Source organism: Gigantopelta aegis, chromosome 2 (genome assembly GCF_016097555.1).
Source record: "Gigantopelta aegis isolate Gae_Host chromosome 2, Gae_host_genome, whole genome shotgun sequence".
Classification (NCBI taxonomy): domain Eukaryota; kingdom Metazoa; phylum Mollusca; class Gastropoda; order Neomphalida; family Peltospiridae; genus Gigantopelta; species Gigantopelta aegis.
Genome location: NC_054700.1, coordinates 47,369,693 through 47,390,542, shown reverse-complemented (window position 1 = coordinate 47,390,542; position 20,850 = coordinate 47,369,693). Strand labels below are relative to the sequence as shown.

The 20,850-nt window shown below is 37.8% G+C and overlaps 1 protein-coding gene and 1 long non-coding RNA gene across 2 annotated transcripts in view; one reads left to right on the top strand and one right to left on the bottom strand.

Annotated features, from left to right (window-relative positions):
* The window catches only part of LOC121388770 (adhesion G-protein coupled receptor V1-like), a 179,110-nt gene extending 164,636 nt beyond the window's left edge, over positions 1 to 14,474 (bottom strand). Inside the window, exons 1-6 of the mRNA XM_041520265.1 lie at positions 14,439 to 14,474; positions 13,583 to 13,750; positions 12,495 to 12,740; positions 9,601 to 9,702; positions 9,220 to 9,336; positions 8,499 to 8,621 (exon numbers count right to left, since the gene is read on the bottom strand). Of these exons, the coding sequence (XP_041376199.1) occupies positions 8,499 to 8,621; positions 9,220 to 9,336; positions 9,601 to 9,702; positions 12,495 to 12,740; positions 13,583 to 13,750; positions 14,439 to 14,474 (792 nt within the window). The remainder of the gene's footprint in view (positions 1 to 8,498; positions 8,622 to 9,219; positions 9,337 to 9,600; positions 9,703 to 12,494; positions 12,741 to 13,582; positions 13,751 to 14,438) is intronic.
* LOC121386437 lies at positions 305 to 7,269 on the top strand. The gene is made up of 3 exons (XR_005959653.1): positions 305 to 441; positions 5,792 to 5,794; positions 7,214 to 7,269. It is a non-coding gene; the product is annotated as an uncharacterized LOC121386437 (long non-coding RNA).
* Positions 14,475 to 20,850: the final 6,376 nt, after the last annotated feature.

The following is a 20,850-nucleotide window of genomic DNA, read 5'->3' as shown; positions in this document are numbered from 1 at the left end:
GCACATTGATTTATTAATTATCAGCTACTGGATGTCAAACATTTGGTAATTCTGACATATAGTCTTAAAAAGGAAACCCACTGCATTTTTAATTAGTAGCAAGGAATCTTTTATATAGTCTTTAAAGAGTTGCCCACCTACCCAAACAAAATAGAAGCTTTTGTTGTTGACTGATAACACTAGGTAGATATTTTTTACATACTCCCCCCCCCACTCCCCTCAAAGTAAAATTGAATTTTTAATTCATGTATGTGTAAAAGACCAGTGGAAATTCTATTATTGTCTGTAATGAAATAGACTAGTGGAAAGTCTGAGTTATTTTTACTGGCTGCAATGCATTTCATTATGTGCATTATACGGTCGCACGTGCATTGCGAGGGTAGTGATCTCCAGCCAATGGGAGATGGCTGCACTGCAGTGAGAGACAAATAAAAGCGGTTAGTAACGAGTGTTCGGGGTCTTCCGCTGGGAACGTGATTGGGTCGGTAGGTAAAACAGTATGAGTAAATGTTAGGTTAATTGGGGTTGGGGGTGATCATAATTTACTGTAGTTGTTATTTAATACATTCGACAGTGAACACTGCGATTATATGTTATGTTTTGTGTTTTGATAATTATGTACTAAATATTATTATTTCAATTGGTGTTTGTGTTTTATTATATGTAGTAATTACGGCATCCGGATGAATTTTAAATCTATGTGGATGAGCGCCCGTGAGGGAGCCTTCATCTCCTGTCGACATTCACTTGTTGAGGGTTGAGGGGAGATTGACGCTCACTCGTGGCCGTTCCGTCCTCGTTGATGGTCTTATTATTGTTGTTCTAGATTAGGACGGTTACATTTGGCGCTATGAGTAGGGTCGGTTGTCCGTAATTACATAGTTTATGCAGTGATCATTGTCAAACAGTTTCGTACTTGAATGGCACGTTAGGGAGTTATTATTATAGTAATATGGATAACGATACGTCCGTACTGAAATGTTGGTCGTTAGGTCGGGGCAGGGATCGTACCAATTCATTTGTTTGCGAAAAACGCGAGGCAGGTGCAATGTCTAGCCCTAAACTAGAGGTACACCCTTGCTTTTAAATGGATGCGGGTATGCCCATTACGAGTAATCGTAAAGTATCGTTAGGACGAGGTTTAGACTAGCATTCAGTGGTGATGGTTCAACCGGGTACAGGTCTTAGGCCAGAACCGTTCAATGGTGAAAAACCAGAGGATTGGCCCGAGTGGTTGAAAACGTTTGAATTATATGGAGATTTAAACGGTTGGAATGTTGAAAATAAACCTAGATTGTTAGGCGTTTGTTTGCATGGAAGAGCACGAAAATTATATTTTGACATTGGTGGCGATAAAAGTGATAATTTTGAGGAATTAACACGAACGTTGAGTGATAGATTTCACCCGAAAGGGAGTGGCCATTTAGCAAATGTAGAGTTTAGACATTGTCAGATTCAGTCCGGTGAAAATTTGATTGATTTTGGGATAAAATTACGACGGTTAGCACAACAGGCTTATCCGGGTATGGGTGTAGTAGAAATGGAACAGTTGTGTGTTACCGAGTTCATTGAAAAGATAGGGCAAAAGCCTCTGCGTTTGCAAATGCGTCATAAACATTTCAGAACCGTAAACGATGCCGTAGCGTTTGCGATGGAGTGGGAAATGATCAAAAGGGCAGATAGAGAGAGTAGACAAGTCTCTATGACCTCCGTGACCTCTAAATCACTTGCGGGTAGCGATAACGAAATCGATCAGTTAAAAGATAAAATACAGAAGTTAACTCGTGAAATGAGAGAACTTAAAGCATTGCACAAAGATGAAAAACAAGATGGCTTCCTAAACGAGCAAAAGACGAGAAATAGGTCTTGTTGGAATTGCGGTGATACAAATCATATGGTTAGATTTTGTCCAAAACTTAAAAAACCCAAACTGTTTGGACAAGGTATGTGGTAAGACCCAAAAGAGTAAGTGTTGAAAACGAGGTCAAATTTTCAACACCGTGTTTTAGTGGGACCAATATTTCTTGTCCTAAATATTTTGTATTAGGACGAGTGAATGGTGGCTTGGTAGACATGATGATTGACACAGGGGCCGCTATCACAATGATAAGCGAGACGTGTTTAAAATCCGTAGGTGGAAGTTTTTCTGCAGTCCCATTAGATCTGAATTTGGTGGGAATGGGGAAAAGTTCATTGCAACATTTGGGGATGGTAGAAGTTAGTCTGACCTTGGGGAATAACCGACTTGTTGTGCCCATGGTCGTCATAAAGGACTTGGGCTATAGGGTTATTTTAGGTGCAGACTTTCTTACCAAATGTGGGGCAACGTTGGACTTGAAGAAAGATAAACTTAAACTTATGTCGGGGAATGTGCCAATGCATCGTAAGGGAAAGGTTATATCGGTACCTATTGTTACCAAAGAGGCTGTTGTGGAGTAACAGAGGCTGTTGTGGTTCCCGCTAAACATGAGATGACGTTTTTTGCAGAATTAAATGGTGAATTCTGTGGGGAGGGGTGCGTCGAAAGTATTGATACTTTTGAAAGGGACAATACCATTGTTGTAGCAAGGGTATTAGTTACACCGCGCAACCGACAGATTCCCGTTAGGGTTGCAAATCTAACTGAAACGGAAGTGAAAATTCCCAAGGGTAGTTGTTTTGGAAACTTGGTCGAGGTAGAAGAACAATGTGAAATTGTTTCAGGGATTGATCCCGTAAAACCAAATTATGGTTCTGCCAAATTTGGAGAATTAAATATTGATGATCGGAAACAGTTGGACAGGTTGTTACAGGCAAATCAGGACGTATTTTCTAAAAGTACCGATGATTTAGGCTGTACCAGTCTTGTTTATCATAAAATAAATACCCTCGACAGTGACCCAGGTAAACAATCTCCTCGTCGAGTACCGTTTCATAAACAAAACGAAGTGAAGCAAATAGTTTCTGATATGTTAGACAATGGTATAATTCAACCGTCAAAATCTCCGAGGGCCTCTCCAATTGTCTTGGTTAAGAAAAAGGATGGCACAACGAGATTTTGTGTAGATTATCGTCAATTGAATGATGTCACAGTAAAGGACGCTTATCCCTTACCATGAATCGACGATGTGTTAGACCATTTATCAGGGTCAACATGGTTTTCGTCCCTTGATTTGGCCTCAGGGTACTGGCAGGTAGAGGTGGACCCAGAAAGTAAAGGTAAAACTGCGTTTTGTATACCAGGGGGATTGTATGAATTCAATGTAATGCCATTTGGTTTATGTAATGCCCCAGGGACATTCCAACGGTTAATGGATTGTGTTTTAGCTGGCTTACAAGGGCAAACGTGCATGATTTATATAGATGATTGCATTATTTATACAAGTGGCCCATTTAAGAAACATTTAGACAGCCTATCCCAGGTATTTGATCGTTTAAAAGAAGCTGGTTTGAAGTTGAAAGTGTCGAAATGTGGTTTTGCCCTTAAAGAAGTGTCATATTTGGGACATACCATTTCGGACAAGGGTATTTTAACTAACCAGGCAAACACTGAGAAGGTTGTGAATTGGATTGTTCCCAAGTGTGTGGCAGACATGCGTAGTTTTCTGGGTTTAGCGTCTTATTACCGACGTTTTATCGAGGGGTTCGTGACCATTTCTAAGCCACTTACCAAGTTACTTGAAAAGGGGGTTAAGTTTGAGTGGTCACCTGAATGTATCTCGGCATTTCAAAAACTTAAGGAATTGTTAACATCTAGCCCGATTTTAGCATACCCAAATTTTAATGTAGATTTTATTTTAGACACTGACGCTAGTGATATGGGTATCGGGTATGTGCTGAGTCAAGTACAAGATGGTAAAGAGCGAGTTATTGCATATGGTAGTCGCACTTTATCCAAACAGGAAAGAAACTACCGTGTAACTCGTAGGGAACTTTTGGCTGTAGTAGATGGTGTTAAACATTTTAAACATTATCTTTTGGGTTGAAAGTTCGTGGTGAGGACTGATCATGGTTCGCTCACCTGGTTGATAAATTTCAAGAATCCGGAAGCACAGGTAGCTAGATGGATTGAAGTGTTATCATCATACACTTTTGAAATTCGCCATAGGACTGGTAAATCATACCAGAATGCGGACGCAATGTCGCGTATTCCTTGTAAGCAGTGTACGCGTATTGGCATTGCTATGGTAGAAACTGTACCAACTCTCCGTCAATCACAACAATTGGATAATACTATATCCGTTATATATAGACTGATTGAAGGAAAGGCTGTGAAACCTCTTCAAAATTAGTTGGCTGTCGTTCTATGTCGTTCTATGTCAGCAATGGGAGTCATTGAAAGTGCGTGATGGATATTTGATCAGGGTTTTGGATGACACAGGGCATACACAAATAATCGTACCGGAAGCCGATAGAAATGCCCATTTAACTGGGTTACATGAGAATATTGCGGGTGGTGGACATAATGGGATTGATCGAATGATGTCCAAGTTGAAACAGCATTATTATTGGCCAGGGTGGGTTAATGACGTTCGAACTTGGTGTTTAACGTGCAAACAGTGTGCATCGCGTAAGTCACCTAGTCGCAAAAACCGAGCTGGTATGATGAGTGAAATCCTGTGCTTTCCATTTCAACGTATAGCAGTTGATCTTTCTGGACCATGGCCCGTTACTGATAGGGGAAACAGGTGGATTATGGTAGTGCAAGATTACTATACTAAGTGGGCATTCCCAACCAGGAAGCTGTAACGGTGGCTGGTAAATTGGTGGACGAGTTCATTTGTAGGTTTGGGGTTCCACATAGTTTGCATTTGGACCAAGGAGCTAATTTCGAGTCGAAATTATTTCAAGAGATGTGTAGAATGCTGGGTATAACAAAAACGCGTACAACGGTGTATTACCCGCAGTCCGATGGCCTGGTCGAACGCATGAATAGGACTTTGTCAGACATGCTTAGTATGTATGTGGTGGAATCACAGAATGATTGGGATGTTCATTTGGCCAAGTTACCTATGGCCTATCGTAGTGGGGAACAAGTGTCGACAAAGTTTTCGCCGAACTATCTTGTGTTTGGTAGGGAAGTGACTTTACTCACTAGAAATAGTGGAAGGCTCACCGTGTATTGCAAAACCCACGTCAACTTTTGTCAGGGAAACTAAAGAACATTTGCAAAATGCATTTAAAACCGTAGGTGAGAATTTAGATAAAAGTCATGGAAAGCAAAAGTTTTACTATGATATGAAATCTGTTGTGCAAAATGTTAAGATCGGTGACAATGTTTGGATGTACAAAAAAAGGGCAAAAAGGGGTAAATCTCTGAAATGGGTAAAACCGTTGATAGGGCCCTTGCGAGTTATAAAGAAAATTAATGAGGTTACTTACCGAGTACAGGGTAACGTAAACGGGAAACATATTAGGGAAGTTGTACATGTCAACAAGTTAAAATCGGCTGGTAACTATAGGGAAAACGTTGGGGTTGAAGAAAATGCTAGGTTAAGAGAAGTTCGGTTTCACCCGAACATTGTGAACCCAGAAGGGGTAGCTAATGATTGTGACGATGATGAAGTTATTTGGTGGCGAGGTCGTGCACGGCAACAACGTGTTTCCGAGCAGCTAACGTTTGTTGGGCATGTGTCTAATACTTTGTTATACTTCCGGTGCTTCACCCGTAACGGTTGATAACGAAGTGCGTTTACCTGGTGTTTTATCTGTGTCAGATGATGAGAGTACTCATCGGAAAGTGGTAGAAATACCTAGTATTGTATATAGCGAAACTACTCAACACGTTGTATTTTGAGTAATACTTCAGAAGGCGGTTCTGTAGAAACATCTGCAGGCTATGTAGGCGTTAGTCCGGAAGTTGGCTCAAGGGAAGAAACCGATTGCAGTGAGAAGAGGGTTTTCTCGACCCCACCAGTGATGACTAGGGTGGGGAGAATAATTAGGCCACCAGTCAGATTTGCAGATTATGTCACACATTAATGTCATTAATATGCTATATGGTTTGTATGTAGTTTAAGTGAGATTGGCGCCAATCGATTGTTGTGTGAATGAGTGAATGCTTTATTTTTTTTATATATTAATACTGGTTTATTTGTGCGACAAGTTTGAAAAATCTGTACATAAAATGTCGATTGTTGGGGTTGATGGTGTTGTATCGTTATCTATTTCACGTGCAATACACAGTTTAGTGAGTACATATAGGATAATTTTATCATCTTGGGGTAGATGTACAGTATTTGACTGGTGATATTGTCATGTGCGTTTAAATGGTTAACTTACTTTACATTAAGTCCAGACTAGTATATATAATTTTATTATAGGGGTGCCGTATTAGTTTATTCTGGGATGGGGTAGTTTGTTAGGCATCACTCTTGTGTGATGGTAGTGTTCCCAGCGGAAGTCCATTGTCATGTGAGTATGCTTTGTTGTTTTGTGCCGTTTTGTTTTATTGTTATTTGTCATGATATAATTGGTAGTTTAATGTTGTATGTGTAATGGATTAATTATTATATATTTATATATGGAACTAATGTTTAGCTAGTTTTTCAGGGTTCGTTTTGATGTATGAGGGAATCTATAGATGTGATGTCTTTGCTTGATGGGCAGCATTGCTGATAACTGTACAAGTGATGGTGGACACGGTAGAAACGTCCTGAGCTGAAATGTGCTATGTGGCCATGAGGGAGATGACATTGCTTGCTATGGTGCTTTGCTGATGGTGGACGTGAGATGCATTCTTGGAGTATAGATTCGTGGAAAAGAACAGTGGTTTATTGACTTTCACGATCCTTGATGTATAAAGATTGGTTTATGTGTGCTATGGATTCTCTACTCATATAGACAATACATGAAAGACATCATGTTGGACACATTAATAAGCGTTAGTTTATGTGTTTTATGATGGATTTAATTCCTCTGGTCAGTTAGGAGTTATGTGATCACCTAGCGTCAGGAGATCGCCTTATTTTGGTGGGGGGGGGGGGGATGTAACAGACCAGTGGAAAGTCTATTATTGTCTGTAATGAAATAGACTAGTGGAAAGTCTGGGTTATTTTTACTGGCTGCAATGCATTTCATTATGTGCATTATACGGTCGCACATGCATTGCGAGGGCAGTGATCTCCAGCCAATGGGAGACGGCTGCACTGCAGTGAGAGACAAATAAAAGCGGTTAGCGACGAGTGTTCGGGGTCTTCCGCTGGGAACGTGATTGGGTCGGTAGGTAAAACAGTATGAGTAAATGTTAGGTTAATTGGGGCTGGGAGTGGTCGTAATTTACTGTAGTTGTTATTTAATACATTCGACAGTGAACACTGCGATTATGTTATGTTTTGTGTTTTGATAATTATGTACTAAATATTATTATTTCAATTGGTGTTTGTGTTTTATTATATGTAGTAATTACGGCATCCGGATGAATTTTGAATCTGCGTGGATGAGCGCCCGTGAGGGAGTCTTCATCGACTGTTGACATTCGTGGCCGTTCCATCCTCATTGATGGTCTTATTATTGTTGTTCTAGATTAGGACGGTTACATATGCATATCAGAAAAGACAGTACCGGTACACTCATCAAGTATAGTAGCAAGGAATCTTTTATATGCACTTCCTACACAGGACAGCACATACCACGGCCTTTGACATACCAATCATGGGGCATTGGTTGGTATGGGAAAAAACTTAACTAATCCAATTTTGACAATTGAAATCAGACACTGTATAGATTTTATTGTTTAGAGTATGTATTTTTGTAAGTCCAAAGTGTTTCTGGCGATCCTAGTTTTTCTAATACCATGAAATGCCTTCTTGATTTCTTTAAAAAAGCACATTCGTCTGAGAAGTAACTGTTATGAAGACGAGCTAGATTGTCTGATTTTAAAGCATATTTGCCCCATTTCAATGTCACAGACTCTTGTTTCACTCTATTGTAACTTGATCAAAATGTGTTACGGGTTTGTACATTATTCCAAACTTTAGTGTTCATTTTCATAGGGTCTGTGACTTTAATAGAATATTTATAAGCAAAACAAGAATTCTGCAGAATTAACAGTCTCACCTACCATCAACGTTTTTGGTGCACAGTGATGAACATCCATAGGTGCAACTATGAACCAAGTTTCATTGATCTATGACTGGCCGTTAGAGACAAACAGATCTAAACGCAAAACTTTAACATAAAACTTTAATGTTAAACTTTAGTGCAAAAGTTGATGCCGTCAATGATGCCATCAGAAAAATAATACCTACATCTCGCCTTTTTACTTAATAAAGGCAAAACAAAAATAAAGTTAAAACTGAAATAATTAGCTTAACTTGATAAATAATATAGGTGTCAGAAGAGAAGTGCTGGGGGGGGGGGGAGGCAGTGACTCCTCCAACTGAAGATCATACAATTCTCCCCCCTCCCACTCAAAACTGAAAGGTCAATTAATATAATTAATTAACCACTTTTCCCATCAGTTGCTGGTACCTTCCAAGCCCTATGTAACAAGAAAGTATGGAAACCATGTGACTTACATTTGAGAATCGGATTGGAGCGTCGTTTGGCTGTATGATAAGTTCGATCTTTGATCGGTCTATCGTGGCTGTGGGGGAGGAATCTGTCAATATCACAGTAAAGTGTTCTGCATTCTCAGGAATCTGTCAAATTAATAAATATCATTTAATATCATTGTACATTAAGGCAGTTCAAAATTATTTTCAAACCGTACTCTTTTTTTTTTTCTTTTTTTTTTGATTAATCCCTCTTCCCCTTCATTTAAAAGTATACATTAAAAGAAATTAATCAACATTTTTGTTAATTTTTAAAGTTTAACTTTATAATAAAGAAAAGTTAAAACTAAAATGTTTTGTCAAGTTGTAGTCCAGTAATATGTTTTCATTTCCAATAAAGTCCATTTTAATTTGATACAAATCACAGAACATCCAGCATTAAAATTGTTTTTGGCTAAAAGGTAAAATGTGTGTGATTTTACTGAAAATGAACAAGATTGAAGTCACATATGAATAACGATGTCATCCTTGCTTTCGAATAAAGTTTGAAATATTTAGCACAGGTATATTGTATGATGTGAAAGCAAAAGTAGAAATGAGACAAAGACAGAGAGAGAGAGAGAGAGAGAGAGAGAGAGAGAGAGAGAGAGAGAGAGAGAGAGAGAGAGAGAGAGAGAGAGAGAGAGAGAGAGAGAGAGAGAGAGAGAGAGAGAGGCAGGGAGGGAGGACAGACATTTCTACTTACATCGTCTGCCTTGATCTGCAGCTGGAGAATACTCTCGGTCTCGGTGGGCAAGAAGCGGACGATGCCGCTACCGGGGAACAGGTCATCTTCTGCAGATTCAGAATTACTGGAGTTTACCTGAAACACAACAAACACATCAGATATCGCAAACAAGGCGACTGAAACATACTGCACATACAGGCCAGTGTGGTAGAAGAAAATTTCCTACAAACCCAACTCAAAATGTTAATAGTTGACAGATTATTTTTATTTTACTTTCTTTGAAACTAGGAAGATTTGTTTTTTAAATAAATTATTTGTGATAAAAAAGGATTAATTAACATTTCTTTCCGATTTGAATGAATTACATCAACAATATTATTTGTTTATGATCAGCCTTACAACAAAATTCAAGATAACTTCTCCAAATGTTCCTTTTGTTCGACCAATTTTCAGCTCCACTATAGAGGTGTAGGTTTTCTCCTGAACTTCAACAGGGGATGTCTGTCAAAACGAAAGAAATCATGTACAAAACATATATATATATATACATATACATATACACACATACACACATACATACATAGATACATATATATATATATATATATATATATATATATATATATATATATATATATATATATATATATATATATATATATATATATATATATACATATAAAATACATAGACAATTTTCAGCTCCAATATAGAAGTGTAGGTTTTCTCCTTAACTTCAAAACAAAAGAACTTATGTACAACTGCATATACATATTATACCTGAAGTCAAAATAATTTGTTATCCCCAGAAAACAAATATGATAATGCCAGAGTTGAGGGCCCTGGTATCACTACCTTACATTAATGTTATAGGATACACCCTACATAAGAATACAAATAATATGATATGATAGTAATAAACATGTTACCACAAAAAACATTTTATTTGTGACAGAAATATTTCATCAAAGTTCCGTTTCTATGTAAAAGTTACTGCATAAACTTATGAGTGGTATACATGGTTACTTGCACACTTTTGATGTTTTCATTGACAGCTGACAGTCGACAACACAAGAGTCTGTCTGCTGTCAATCAAAACATCCAAAGTGTGCAAATAATCATGCACACCATGAGTTAATTTATGCAATATCTGACTTGTACCATGCCCCCAAATGAGGTTGTTTGGCATTATAAGGAAGTTTAGGAGTCTGGTTCTAAACACTGTGTAGTTATACAGATTTAGTGCACACTTTTATCAATTGGAATACAAGCTCCATGGGGTACAATTATAAAGTTGCAGACAATTACAATGAAAAATATAACTCCACATGTTTGAATTAATGGCCCATAGCTCACACTTCAGAGCCACAGCTTCAACAAAGGTATTCAGGCGGTGTGTGTGCATTATACTTTAGCATGCTCATATACCACGAAGGTTTCTAGCATATGTCCACCCCAGGGTTCAGTCTCTGGGAAGCCAGGGGCCCAATCCAGGGCAAGCAGGCAGTGTTATCTGTTTTATAGCAAACAACTGCCAGTTTTCACTATTCCCCATAAAAAGTGAAGTTTAGGCATGGTAACATCCACTTTCCTCCCAAACATTATGCACGCCTACAGAAATGTATTCTTAATCTGCAATGGGGCATAACAACTCAATCCTAGCACAGCCCATACCATAATACAGAGATAAAAGTTTCCATAAATTATCAAAATTTATTAAAATCAATAGAGGCAATTATGCATTATTAGTATATTTATTGAGAGGAATGAATGGAGATTAATAAATTTGAGATTGATCAAAATAAATTAAAATAATGTCTATCAAAACGAATTAATGGCAATTTATAAAGTATAATTACAAAAAAATCAATAAAAGCTGGTTACACATTATGATAACAACACTGATCAAAACAAAAGGCAATTACACATTATCATAGAGAGATCTATAAAAATCAATAAAAGGTTATTATGAATTATAATGCTAAAAAACCCCTCAATAAAATGCAATTCCACATTATTATAATACAGGTCTATGCAAAATCAAAAGGGTTATTTAAATTTAGGTTATGAAGTAACCACTGGACCCTTTCTGATGTGGTCAGACTAAGCCACAGCTAAAGCTGATGGGATATGACAGGTGGGTGTCACAGATTGACACAAGATATAATTACCTGTTGTGGTTGGAGAGACAAGGACTGGAATGTGGAGTTGGAGAGCAAACAAAGTTGAAAAATATGACGAGCTGCCAGATCGAGAAAAAATCAGATAGAATTCAAAGGTGAAAAGGAAAGGAGATAGTGGGAATTTGTTTTTTTCAACTGCTATGGATTTTCGAAGATATAAAATGATAAAACCATCGTAGGCTATGACATCACTACAGCACATGCCACAGCTAATGAAGATTTAAGCACATACCATAGTGACATAGTTAATGAAGTTTTTAGCACATACCATATTGACATCATAGCTAATGATGTTTTTAGCACATGTTGTAGTGACATCATAGCTAATAATGTTTTTAGCACGTTGTAGTGACATCATAGCTAATGATGTTTTGAGCACATGCCATTGTAACATTATAGCTTTTAATGTTTCTAGCACGTCATAGTGACATCATAGCTAATGATGTTTTTAGCACATGTTGTAGTGACATCATAGCTAATGATGTTTTTAGCACATGCCATAGTGACATCATAGCTAATGATGTTTTTAGCACATGCCATAGTGACATCATAGCTAATGATATTTTTAGCACATGCCATAGTGACATAGCTAATGATGTTTTTAGCACATGCCATAGTGACATCATAGCTAATGATGTTTTTAGCACATGCCATAGTGACATCATAGCTAATGATGTTTTTAGCACATACCACAGTAACATTATAGCTTTTAATGTTTCTAGCACATGTCATAGTGACATCATAGCTAATGATATTTTTAGCACATACCATAGCATGGGCGTACATAGGGGGGGTTCGATGGGTTTGACCGAACCCCCCCCCCCCCCTGAAAATCGCTTTTTTTATAATTTAATATATCTGACATTGATATCTGACATTATTATATTTACTCAACATAGAAATATATGCCCAATATCTCTGCAATTTATTTTGGAACCCCCTTTTCAAAATCCTCTATTTTGGAACCCCCCTTTTCAAAATCCTATGTACGCCCATGCATAGTGACATCATAGCTAAAATATTTTTAGGATTTTGCATCACTAAAATAGCTTTGAAAATATGGGCCAAGTAATATAATGTAATACTGATCTTTAACCGGTTGACACTTACACCAAGGAAGCCGAAGACTCCAAAGGCGTCATCGTTGGCGAGGATTCTGACTTGTGACTGACTGGGTTCCCCGACCCTGGCGGCCATGTTTCCCGCGAGGACCATGTACAGAGTGAACAACTCATCGGCCTCTGCGATGTCGTCGTCACGCACCGTGAACGTCACGTTGGCCACGCCCTGGTCGCCAGGGCTGAACTTAGCCACCTGCGTGTCTCCAATAAAGTCATCACCGATGTCACTCTGAACCTAGGAACAAGGAAACAAAAGAAAGGAATTTTAAGGTTGTGGGTTTTTTGTTGTTTTTTATTACATTATTGGGACTCAAACTGAACAGGATTTTTGTGTTAGCTAATTTCTAGTTTTTCTTCTAAAATTTGTGACAAAGAATACTACATGAGTGGCCGTTAGATGCCATTTATTTTACAAGTTGTTTCAAAATGTATCTAACATCTATCGAGACTCAAACTGATCAGGATATTTGTGTTAGCTGATTTGTAGCGTTTCTTTAAATTTTGTGACATTGAGAATACTAAAAGTAGCTTTTAGATGCCATTTATCTTATAAAAAAAGATATTTAACATCTAAGTGAAAGTGAATTGGATACGTTTTTAAACAATTTGTAAGATAAATGGTATCTAAATGGCAACATGTTATCTGGGATAGAATTTGTATGGCATTGTCATGACAATCAAAGAAAGTTTGTCTTGTTTCACAACACCACTAGAGCACATTGATTTATTAATCATCGGCTATTGGATGTCAAATATATGGTCATTTTGACACAGTCATTTTTCCATTAGTAGCAAGGGATCTTTTATATGCACCACCCCACAGATAGAATAGCACAAACCATGGCCTTTGATATACCAGTCGTGGTGCACTGGTTAGAGCGAGAAATGTCATAACACTGAAGTCTTCAGACATTTGGCGGAGTTGGAGGAGCAATTAATCACTCCACTAAAAAAATTTCATGACTAGATCTATTACAAAATGGCACAACAAGATGAACCTCAAAACATAAGTAAAACAACAGCCGCAATAAACCTAAATATGGTTTCAAGTTAGTAACTAGATGTACTGGCACTCACTGAAACTATGGCAACCAATTCTGCTGTCAGTGTTCCCTTTGCCTGCAGTCGTACAACAAACTGGTCCCCTTCTTTGACGACCTGGTTTGTGTCGACAAAACTCACTTCCACCTGGGCCCTGCTACAGCCAACACAGCAGAGTATCACAAAGAACCACAATAAATTCATCTGCAAAACAATTTATAAAACAAAAACAGTTTTAGAGAAACTGTAGAAAGAGATTGTTGATAATTAAAAGTAGCTTTGAACAGGCATGTCAGAAGCAAGTAAATATTGGGGGGGGGGGGCTGAGATCGAGGATACAAAGCAGTTTCTAGGGGGATTCGGGGTTATGTTCTTCCGTAAAATTTTGAAAACTAGATGTCATGAAATGAAAAATCCTGCATTCTACAAGTAACATTCATCTCTGACTTAAGATGTACTACCAGGAAATGTTTCATTTAAGGACGCACTCAACACATTTTATTTACGGTTTTATGGCGTCAGAAATTTACTACCAATAATATTTTTTAATCTGAATTATTGGGGGACTAGAACCCCCATCCCCCCCCCCCCCAGCCCTCTGAGACCCCCTTGCTCTGCCTGGCCTGTTCAAATAAAACTGAACTGACTACATGTACCACATAAAACAAATTCATGTTTTCTTAGCAGCAAGGGATCTTTTATATGCTCATTCCCACAGGCAGGACAACACATACCATAGCCTCTGATGTACCTGTTTTGGGGCACTGGTTGGAATAGGAAAAAAAATCCAATCATAGAATGAATCCACTGACGAGCTTTGATCCTATGATCCAAGCACCTAAAGCGAACACTCTACTAACTGAGCTAGATCCCAAGATTAATACAGTCAAACCATCATTATCTCAAACTCTGTTATCTCATCCCCCATCAGGGGGTGAGATGTAGCCCAATGGTAAAGCACTCGCTGGATGTGCAGTCGGTTTGGGATCAATCCCCGTCAGTGGGCCCATGGGGCTATTTCTCGCTCCAGCCAGTGCACCACGACTGGTACATCAAAGGCCGTGGTATGTACTATCCTGTTTATGGGATGGTGCATATAAAAAATCCCTTGATGTTAATCAAAAAGAGTAGCCCATGAAGTGACGACAGTGGGTTTCCTCCCTCAATATCTATGTGGTCCTTAACCATATAACCATAAATAAAATGTGTTGAGAGCGTCATTAAATAAAACATTTCCTTTCTTCATCACCCATCGGTGGGCCCATTGGGCTATTTCTTGTTCCAGCCAGTGCACCACAACTGGTACATCAAAGGCTGTGGTATGTACTATCCTGTCTGTGGGATAGTGTATATAAAAGATCCCTTCCTACTAATGAAGAAAATGTAGCAGGTTTCCTCTCTGAGACTATATGTCAAAATGACCAAATGTTTGACAACCAATAGCTGATGAATGCTAAATCAATGTGCTCTAGTGGTGTCGTTACATAAAACAAACTTTAAAAGGTTTTCTCATCAGCCCGATATGGTGGTCCCATGGTGACATTGTCACTAACAACTATCCTGAGCCATTAATTACTCAATACCGGCCTCGGTGGCGTCGTCATTAGGCCATCGGTCTACAGGCTGGTAGGTACTGGGTTCGGATCCAAGTCAAGGCATGGAATTTTTAATCCAGAGACTGACTCCAAACCCTGAGTGAGTGCTCCGCAAGGCTCAATGGGTAGGTGTAAACCAAATGCACCGACTAGTGATCCATAACTGGTTCAACAAAGGCCATTATTTGTGCTATTCTGCCTGTGGGAAGTGCAAATAAAAGATCCCTTGCTGCTAATTAGAAAGAGTAGCCCATGTAGTGGCGACAGCAGGTTTCTTCTCAAAATCTGTGTGGTCCTTAACCATATGTCTGACGCCATAAAACCATAAATAAAAATGTGTTGAGTGCGTCGTTAAATAAAACACTTCTTTCTTCTTGTTTTTTTCAATTATTCAAGCTATTTGGTTTGGTCTCTTTGACATTGAGATAATGATATTTGACTGTGGAGGAAAAATAATCTTCATTTGTCATGAGCTTTATTTACAAATGAAAATTATTTTATGAAAGATGTAAATTTGATAATAACTGGTACCAAGTTTGCTATTTTATTTATTACCTCAGCTATGTTTGTTTGTCTTTAAAAAACTTTTATTTTCGATGTACATTCTATATAAACAATGAAAAAAAAGAAAAAAAAAGAGTTATATTTATTATATTAAAAAATCTACAATAAATTGTGTTAAAATAGTATTTTATCACAACTTTTAACAACAAAAGCAAGCATAAATGCAGTCCATAAACTATGTGACATCATTTACATGTTTGTCAAAGCATAATGACACACTTAGTACCGACATGGTCATTAGTTTGTAAGTGCTAAATTGTCCAATAATACACACTGTATGTAATGCTAGTTTCAGACTATCAACTGTCACTATGAAGTTGGACAACTCAACGGTTGCATTGTAATTACCCCCAACGGTCGCGCTGTAATTTTCCCCAAATCCAGACTCATGACGGGCTCGTTCAGATTAAAAACTAATGGGTTATACGACGAGAATCGAGTTTTAAGTGCAGTCTAGCAACTGGACAGTCGTAAAAGTCGTGAGAAAAGAAAATTAGCCAACTTTGTTGTGGCAGATGGCAGTCTGAGCCTAGCATTACGCCATGAGAAATTACCATTTTTATTTCCCAGCTTATGAGTGGCCACTGGACTAATAAATAGAGAATAACACATGAGTGGCCATTAGATACCATATATCTTACAACAAGTTTTTAAACAACGAGTTGTGAGATAAATAGTATCTAACAGACACGAATGTATTATTCTATTTCTTACATATCCTAAAAAATCAGGTTTTAAGCATCTTTTAACATCTTTATCAGCTAAAAGATATTTACAACTCTTTGCACTTAACTATACGTCACAGAGTAATCAATTTTCACCATAATGGTTTTTTATTGGACGTATGGCCTTGGTGACCTGGTCAGCACCTAGGAGCAGCCAGGTGTATGTCTAGAAATTGTTAACACACATATGTGTGTAAACAACTATGTGTTATCAAAAATAACGCATGGTGTTCTTGTAACCGGATGTTTTAAATTGCATATCACATACACTACAATTTAAAACAGTTTACATATATTTTATTCTTTCTAACTCTAATAGTGCAAAGCTGTTTCTCATTTTGTTTCTGTTGTTTTCCTGTGTCTTTGGTATTGTCAGCTTGGGTTGTGTTCACCCTCAACTCAGTGTTCAGGCCAGGTAATCGATCAGTAGTAAGCTCATCTATTGTTTCTTTTGTTACCTGGTGTTCTCTGGAGTCAGAGACTTTTAAACATTCAAGCAAGACAAGTGGTTTTCAGCATTGCAAGTTTTATAGTTGATCAAGTTCTGCATGGCACAGTTATTAACAGCAAAGGGTCGTTATAGGGATTTGTTATTTGTGTTGATGTATGTTATACATGTACATCGGGATCTTCACATTCCTCCAGAAAGAAATGTTTTATTTAACGACGCACTCAACACATTTTATTTACGGTTATATGGCGTCAGACATATGGTTAAGGACCACATAGATTTTGAGAGGAAACCCGCTGTCGCCACATAGGCTACTCTTTTTACAACAGGCAGCAAGGGATCTTTTATTTGCGCTTCCCACAGGCAGGATAGCACAAACCATGGCCTTTGTTGAACCAGTTATGGATCACTGGTCGGTGCAAGTGGTTCACACCTACCCATTGAGCCTTGCAGAGCACTCACTCAGGGTTTGGAGTCGGTATCTGGATTAAAAACCCCATGCCTCGACTGGGATCCGAACCCAGTACCTACCAGCCTGTAGACCGATGGCTAACCATGACCCCACCGAGGCCGGTCACATCCCTCCAGGTGATCCCTGAATAAAGACCTTAAACCCACTTAAACCCAGCTGAAGTCTTCTGTGATATATATGGAACCTTCGGTAACATTCTCACCAGCAGGTGTGTAAGAAAACAAATTAACACATTACCTGGTAATATTATGTCTCTGAAACATTCAGTGTGTTACCAAGACTATTAATTAGAGAAAACAAGTACAGAGCAAATGTACATTAGAATTTAGAGTATATTTAAATTATTAAGTTTAGTTGAACTTCACATTCCAAGTTGTAATCTTACTCAGTTTCAATAACCAATTGAGGTGACTACCTATATTTATTAATCATCAGTATTTATTTACTACAACAGAAACAGATGTTTCATTCACGTATTTCATATAAATGATCCATAAAACCTTTTCAATTCATATTGCTCATATGATCAATAAATAAAATTTCATACACCATCTAACAGTTACACAGTTAACTTATTTTCAGGGGGATATATTAACCGTTAACATGAAACATGATATAGGTGTGTGTATTTGATTGCTACAATGAGAAAATCAATGAAATTTGATTTTTCTTTTTTCTTACAGGATATTAAATGAAAATTCCATTTGGTATCATGCTCATGTCCCAAGTGAAATAATTTCATGAGGGACATAAACAGGACATGAAATAGTAGCGAGTTTATAGGCTGCAGTACGCCAATCGATAACATCACAAAGTGTTACATCCCACTTGGCATTCTAGTGGGACGTATCACTTTCATAAGTACCCAGATATTTTTAACCATATGTATAATAATTAACTATATGTCTGATGCCATATAACCATAATTAAAATGTGTCGAGTGCATCGTTTAATAAAAACATTCCTACTTCACTAATACATGTATTAATTATTTTCAACAAATTCTGATTTATAATATGCAAATATCACAGTCTTTCACAAGCTTGGAAATTAATAGACATACAACATATAATAAATCTTTTACCAGCATTATTCTCTAAGAATTTGTGCTCAAAATCTTTGGTTTTCACTGTTAAATCGATGGATTCATGCGAATAAGACATGACTGGTAAAACAATATGTGTTTCTGCGTTTCAGTCCACAACTCCACGATCGTGGAAGATCATTGCCTCTAATCATCTTAATTGAGAGGGGGGATATGATTACATTGATGATTCTAGTAACAATACTATCTGGCTGCTGTACATGAAACTCTTATTGTGACATGGAATCAATAATCTTTTAGGGAACGGGATGTAGCCCAGTGGTTCAGCGCTCGCTCAATGCGTGATCGGTGTGGGATCGATCCCCATCGGTGGGCCCATTGGGCTATTTCTCGTTCCAGCCAGTGCACGACGACTGGTATATCAACAGTTGTGGTATGTACTACCCTGTCTGTAGGATGGTGCATATAAAAGATCCCTTGCTGCTAACTGAAAAGAGTAGCTCATGAAGTGGTGACAGCAGGTTTCCTCTCTCAATATTTTTGTGGTCCTTAACCAAATGTCTGATGCAATATACCCATAAATAAAATGTGTTGAGTGCGTTGTTAAATAAAAAAAAAAAAATCTTTCTTTCAATAATCTTTTATTTCATATATTATGGGGGTAGGGTCTATACAGTTAGAGCACATATGTGGCAATTTTCTAGACCCAGATTGTTCAAATACCATATGTGTGACACCTGATAGCTACTAAACAAACAGTTTAGATGACATAAGTAATAAGAAGGAAGGAATGTTTTATTTCACGACACACTCAACACATTTTAATTATGGTTATGCAGTGTCAGACATATGATTCAGGGCCACACAGATATTGATAGAAGAAACCTGCTACTGTAAAGCAACTGGCTACTCTTTCTGGTTAGCAGCAAGTGATCTTTTATATACAGCATCCCATAGACAAGATACATGTAGTACATACCACAGCCCACAGACCACTGGCTGGAATGAAAAATAGCTCAATGGGCCCACCGACTGGGATCAATCCTAAAACACATGAAGTAAAGGGGATCACAAAAACTAATTTTTATACATGTCCTTTCTGGGGTATTAAAAACTGCATTTACGGAGATTAATTTTGATTAAAAATATACAAAAATATTAAAAACACAGAAATCCCTACTCTCCCACCCTACCATAACCACCCTCCCACACACCCCACCAATAAACATGGAAAACATAATCTGACTGGGTTGACAGTTATTGAGTATTACATATCAGTTACATGTATTTAGCAAATTGCCAGATGATATGAGCTACGCTTTCGACAAACTAAATCAAAATTAATCAAATAGCTCCATTTTTTCCCCAATGAAGCATTCCAAATTATGTGCCAAATTACCTCATGAAAATTGTGGTCTTTTATATTTTTTACTTAATCCTATGGGACATTTAAAATTGATTAGCACCACAAATGCCCCCACCCGCTACCCACCCTGGTCAGACTGCTGGTGCTCTCTAGTCCATTCTACCACCCACCCCAACCCTTTTCCTGTCCTGTATGGAGGAATTATGTCGACACCTGCGCCCATGACGGCCATGAGCTACAACAGCTTGCTCTGAATATGCACGTTAAACCCTTTGACCTGACCTGACCTGTGCCAAATGAAAAGAAAAAGGCAAAATATTTCTTTCCCTTTAGAAACAACCAAACAGTTGAACATGACAGGTTGACAAGACATAACTATGGGATAACGACAATGTGAGGAGAGAGTTATGCAAGGATTCCCACACTTTAGAAAGTTTTTTTTTGTTTTAAAGAAGTTTTTTTGTTTAACGATCCCCACTAGAGCATATCGATTTATTAATCATCGGCTATTGGATGTCCAACATATGGTCATTTTTGACAGTCATAGAGAGGAAACCTGATACATTTTTTCATTAGTAGCAAGGGATCTTTTATATGCACCATCCCACAGACAGGATAGTACAAACCACGGCCGTTGATATACCAGTTGCGGTGCACTGGCTGGAAAGAGAAACAGCCCAATGGGCCCACCATTGGGGACCGATCCCAAACTGACTGTGCATCAAGTAAGCACTTTACCACTAGGCTACGTCAGGCCTCCAGTTTTATTTAACACCATGTGTCTCAGAAGTAACCGTTGATAATGAAACTCACCTTTTATTGTTTCAAACACTAGCTGATTCTTGTTCAAATCATAAATACTTGTAGTCTTTCAAACACTAGCCGATTCTTGTTCAAATCATAAATACTTGTAGTCTTTCAAAAACTGAATACCCATATCTGCAACAACAAAAATAAATAAATTTACAAAATAAATAAACTAACTAACTAACTAACTAATTAACTAATTAATAAATAATGATAATAAAGTTAAAATTCTGAATTCATACATTCGAATTAAGTTATGTAGCAGTTAAGTTTATGGAG